Source organism: Ceratina calcarata, unplaced genomic scaffold, assembly GCF_001652005.2.
Source record: "Ceratina calcarata isolate Rehan_Ccalc_2016 unplaced genomic scaffold, ASM165200v1 scaffold328.2, whole genome shotgun sequence".
In the NCBI taxonomy this organism is placed as follows: Eukaryota; Metazoa; Arthropoda; class Insecta; order Hymenoptera; family Apidae; genus Ceratina; species Ceratina calcarata.
The window spans coordinates 399,457-405,705 of NW_017155517.1; the positions used below are offsets into that span (position 1 = coordinate 399,457).

Sequence of the window (6,249 nt, forward strand, 5' to 3'; positions counted from 1 at the left end):
TTTCTGTATGAATAAAAATATTTTGAATGCTAATTTAGTTGACATTAAAAAATTACCAACATATTACTAATGGATTTGTATATGTATATATACCATTAGTATTATTTGACACATTATTATTAATATGACACTTACTAATATAAACAAAGAAGTGTATTAATTCGAGAATTATTCTAGTAAGATTAAGAAATTATCTAATCTTATCTCATGCATAAATTCTGAGGTACTCTAGTATTGTATAATAAAATTAATACGTTTTAAAACTTCGCATTATTTTTGTCTATACAATAATTGTGTGATTTTTCAAGATGATGACATTGGTATACTATGCAGTCACGTTTTCCTATTTCCATAGCACTTTATTCTACGCGATTCACGATCATTCTTAATGATACCATCTCGAACGAGTTGATGTCGGCGCATGATCAGACATAGAATACTGTACTACATATTTTTGATATATAGTTATGAGATAAGTATTCTTTTACTGGAAAAGGGAACTCTCTCATTTTCAAAACTATGAAAGATAACGCCCATACTCAATTTCGTTTATAATCTTTTTTAAACCATCATCATTAAGAACCCCTAGAATTCTCATCATCCGATCCCAGCAATAACGTACTGCTATCGTTATTTCTTTAAGCAAAAATTAATGTTAAACACCGGCATTGTCACTTAAGTCTCTAGCCGTTGACAAAAATATTCCACTCTATGTATTATGTTCGTTAAACGTATCCATTTGTGATTCATCTCGGAATTATTGACTTGAAAATGAAAGAGTTAAAAAATTTTATGATTTACTTATTGTGAATGTGTTATGTAAGCTTTGACCCGTGTTGAATAAAGAAGTTATCTTCTAGAAATTACATTTTATTATAGAAAAGCTTAGTATATTTTCATGTGATGTAAGTGAGAAGGGATTATTTTAATGTAGGAGCAAAAAATCTGGATGCGTAACAGATCATTCATCGTTTTTATCTGTAGGATATCATTTACGATTGTACGTAAGAATTTGTTCTGGTTATCACTACTTTCTGAGCACATGGTATTACAGCATGCGTAATACATTATTAGATAATAATTTCTCTTTCCACATATTGAATAATAAATTCTTTAAACATTTGTGTAGAAGCTAGATAATCATTCTTGTTGCGTACATCAATTATCACATACTACATAACTGATAATTGTAGCTGCATCTACATGTATAGGTGAATTCAAACATTTATGCGTTTGTAATTACATCAAGAGGATGACTCGTATTTTAAATACTTCGAATATAAACGACTGCTTCGAAAACGTAGACTCAACACATCCCATCAATAATCTATGAATAATTCATGAACGAAAGTTATATTAAACCACAACATAACACAATTTATATTCATAAAAATGATTATTTTTGGCCTGATTACTTAGATTTTATACATTTGGAGGAAAACTCTTCAGAGCGAAATCCACTTGTTTATTAAAAGAGATAAGCAAATCCTGAATCTACCATACCGATTTGAACTATAGATCAATCTGTTGTATCGATCGCACAGTGCCAGTAGTAAACAACAAGTAAAATAAGTACATGCAAATTAATGTCTAAAAATAGCTAGCTGTCCAGTATTAAAAACGCTATTATTCAACCGGTCAGTCGCAAAAGATTTACCTTCACATGCTTCTTGTATTGGGTCAACTGTTCGGCAGTAGGTTCCCGTTTCATTCCAGACATGTTGCCCTCTGTTGTATCTTCCTTTTTGCAACAATATCTTCTAAACGATAGTCGTTGGAAAGCCAGCGCAGTTAAATTCTTGCTCGTGAGCGGCACACTGCTTTGCGTGTCACGTTCAGGACAACGACTGATCAGTTTCAACAACAACGGACTTTTATCATCCCGACCGGCCCTCCAGTGGTGAACGCGAATCGGAACGGTATTACGTATGAAAGTCCGACGCAACGATATCGCCCGAACGAACAGAACAAGGCCTGAGCCGTTCTTCGTCATTCTTCGGCGCTGATCCTCGCGTGCCTTCTATCGCTTTGATCCACCCTGATGACGATGCGTTCGTTTCTATAGTTTACTTAATTTCTCGTTTTTCGTTCCTATTGCAACCGCTGTTAGGAAATTGACAAAGCTGGAAAAACAATTGCGGTTTTCACGGTAGAACAAACCGAAATGGTAAAAATGACTAATTGCAAATGATTCATGCCGCGTAAAAAGTTAATGATCAGTGTTTTAAAACATTTGTTCGATTAAATAACTGAAGTTTTAATAATATATATACATATATGTATGTTAATAACATATGTATGTATGACTATAGATAATTAAAATCTACAGAGATAAAATCTTCATAAAACAATTTCTTTATATCTAACTCAATAGATTTTATCGATTGATCTTTAGTTATCTTTCTTAAATTCCAAAGTGCCGGTCGGAATACTTCTAGTTTGTAAGTATCACTTTTTCCTATTGTATAATTAAATACTACTGAATTGCAAATTAGGTGAGAAGCTAACAATATAATTTTCTGAAGTAAGAATATAGCAAAAAAAATATCCAGATCCTAGTCAAATATACGTAATTACATATTATTTTGTATTAAACATGGTTCATATAATATTTTCTACATTTTTGGATAATTAACAATGAATTTTCCTTGAATATCTGACTTTCATATCCTCTTTCTACTTAACGTGAAAACAGATAATTTTCCACTACTGCCATAAAATATCTTCTAATAAGAATATGATATTATCTGATATTAGACAAAAGAATTCTCTTGATAAGTTTTGATTTTGCAATTTGTCATCCATAGAAGTACTACGATTTATTTTTAGCAACATCGAGGTTTTCCTAAATCAAAATACCCTTTTCAAGTGCAAAACGTATATTTTAATATTTTTGCGATGACGTATGTAAATAGTTGCATACATTTTATCTATAGGAACACGGGAATTTCAGCATTACGGTAATTAGGTTGCTTCAGATTTGATGAAAACCTAGCATATAAAAGTAAGCAACATTACGCAAAGGTGAAAACATAAAACGGAAAACTCAGCAAGTTGGAGTTAACTACGCATCAAGTACAGCGTAAGCTTCAAATATAAGAATATTATTTTTGAAATGATGACATAAAAATTAAATGAACATTATAAATATTCCTGTGAAAATTGTAATATATATATGTCTTGACTCTTAAAAATACCATAACTCAACGAACATAAATTTCAAGCTTCTACATATAGCTAAGCATCAGTAATACATATGAATCAATTTTTACAGCGTTTTTTCCGCTCTCAATGCCTTACTTCGTTTTTCAAACTACGTTTACTTCATTTTTAAGCGTGAAATCTTCTCATTACTTCAACTAGCGTATTTAGCTTGATTGCACCGAAATTAAAACGTAGATATGAGTTACACAAATAAGCATCTTTGCAGAATTTGCGGAAAATAAAGAAACCATTTTACTGATATATTTGAAATATTATCGTTTAATTACTTTGAATAGCTCATAGGGATATCTAATTATTTGTTTATCGCTAGTAATGATTATGCAGAATATATGCATATTTTCAATGTTACAGCGTCTATTTGCTGTTCTATATGTATTTTAACGTGATATGTTATATCTTACCGGAATGTAATTATAATAATTTAATGTCCAGATATGATATATAACACGGTGATACTTTAGCAAGTCACCTTTCTCTTGCAGACATAACTTCGATGTGCGAATATTAACTTAAATAGATTCCTTTCAAGTTGTCCAACAATTTTCTTAACCTGCACCTGGTACCCATTGGGTATCGTCATCATCATGCACTATCGAAAACTTGGCAGAAACACAAGAACTATATTTATTACTACGTTTCGTTTTCATACAAATAGAGTTTCAGACCACTGCTCGATACTCGGGAAGTTAATCGCCTATCGCCTACCGCAGCTATGCAAATGAAGTTAACATTAACAAACGGTTCTCTAACCATAGAAAATGATTAACTGTTATCTAGAAGGTAATTGAGATAAAAAAATGTTTTAAAGTTAAAAACGAGTCAGAGGAACTTCCATGGAACAGCTTAAGCCTTGCTAGGAAATGCTAGGAATTCTATGACAAAGCACAATTTCACAACTGCTTCATTACCTCGATTACATAACAATTTCAAAACGAACATGATTCCCTTATGCTAAATGAAGAAAGATCGACTCAACCATTGCTTCGCAACTTTCTTTATTAACGCCATTGCAGCTTTATCAGAGCCCCAGGTACAGTTCCGAGCTCGACACCGAAAGCGAGCTCACACACAGAAATGCGTAGCCCTTATACATCATACACATTCTGAATTTCACCGTTTCGTCGCTTATACATAAGAATTTACAAAAATGTTCGCAAACCTGATTTTATCATGACGGTTCTCTTGGAGTCTTAAAGTTCATGCGTTGTTCCACACTGTGTTCGTATCACTACACATCGATCTAAAAAACCGCACAGATCTAGAAACATCCTGTTTCGACAAACACTTTTAAACTCGGATCAGACATCATTTCGAAACAAAATTGTGATGGTTTTTATGTCTCACCGGAATATTAAGCATACCAAATTGTTACATAATCATTTAAAGTACCGAAACACAAAGGGACACTTTCTAGTTTCGAAGGAACTTTGGAATGCTTCATAAGTTTCTTGGAAAAAGATATTCAATCTGTGAAGTCGATAAAAAATCAATTGATAATTTGCAATCTGAAAATGTTTTTTCTAAAGTGTTCGTGCGTTTTGCATGTTTCTCAATCTCGGCTAAGCGTATTTAAGCGCAACTTTTCGACCATCTCTTAGCAGAAACAAAATTCATACGAAGAGTATAATTAAATCGTTCCCCGTCTTTGGTAACAGTACAGAAAGAATATCGACAGAAAAATAAAGTTGCGGCGATCGATGAAAGATTTAAACTGTGCTATCTGAATCGCATTTATTTAAACATTAAATTAAAAATCTACGCAAATACACTATATAAACATCTCGCGGTATTATGTACACAAAAATCGCCTTGAGATCCCGCTTCGTTGACGATCTCTAGTAAGACTTCCGCGAGTTCCGAGAAAAGTAGGCGCGATCGTACACGGTAGTATGGACGAAGAGCAGAACGAATATATTATATTTGTTATATATATATATCATCTTTATGCGCGAATTAAATCAGTTAATTATTCGTATTCCCTAAACAGAAACAATGTACACAATTAATTATGCCTAAATACTGCCAAAGTCGGTTGCACCCTCTCACATTTGCAAATGAACATTGAACAAAGATTGTTCTCAACTTCCCTCATAGTTGTTTTCACCTTATTGGAAGCTAATTAGCGAATGTTACGGCAGCTTTTAAACTCATTTGCCGAATATCGTTCATCGGTTATCACAATGATTGGCAAAATTCATTAATATTATATACTCCACAGTGTTTCTTGATCGACACTGACACCAACGCTTGTCTCTAAAAGCTTCTACATATTGAAAATGTGTTGCATGCTTCGTTCAACGAGGCACACACTCTCTCTTATACAGAAGACATTTTATGCAAGGCATTCCAGATTTAAAACAAATTCTTTTCGTATATTTTATGGTTTGGCAAGAAGAGAATTGTATATCTATCAACTTAAATTGTCTACTTGATTAAAAAGTTATAAATAAAAGTATAAAATTTGAATCTGAATTTAAAGGTCATTAATGACAAGCTAAGCATATGTAGTTGATCATGAAAGTCTTCGTATATTCCGCAACATTTGAAGAAAATAGACATCAACTTTGTATAATACTATGTTTTATTAACACGTGAGATAAATGTTCTACGACATTTTTACATGTTAATGAATAAATATTATATTATTCAGAGTTAATGTACAATAATGTGAATTATGTTCAAAATAATGTTTCTGGAGTGCACGAAGACTTTCGTGATCGAACGAATGTTGTCTTATGATACTCGTCAAGCATTTCATGTGATGTATTCTTATTTTTTATTCAACGCTCATGATTTCGATGACTGCAGGTAATAAATATTATGCAAGTAAATAATTTTATAGATCCGTTACATCATTAATCGCAATAACTGTATCTTTATCACGATAACTTGTTCCCTTCGGATTTTTGTTCACAACTTTTTAAATGCAATGATTGATGAATCGTGCTACAAATGAATTCTCAAACTTTCTTAATATATATAAATAATATACAACAGCCCAATACAGGGAAATTGTAATAATAC

At 32.2% G+C, this 6,249-nt stretch overlaps 1 protein-coding gene across 2 annotated transcripts in view; it reads right to left on the reverse strand.

The window, feature by feature from the left end:
* Cat (catalase) overlaps positions 1-6,238 on the reverse strand; it is a 12,595-nt gene extending 6,357 nt beyond the window's left edge. Inside the window, exons 1-2 of one of the 2 annotated variants that reach the window (XM_026813324.1) lie at positions 4,385-6,238; positions 1,658-2,123 (exon numbers count right to left, since the gene is read on the reverse strand). In XM_026813324.1, coding sequence (XP_026669125.1) covers positions 1,658-1,993 — 336 coding nt within the window. In that variant the 5' untranslated portion in view covers positions 1,994-2,123; positions 4,385-6,238. Of the gene's footprint in view, positions 1-1,657; positions 2,124-3,626; positions 3,799-4,384 lie in introns of those variants that run through there. The other variant, XM_018024297.2, reaches the window with a different exon arrangement.
* Between the last annotated feature and the right edge of the window lie 11 nt (positions 6,239-6,249).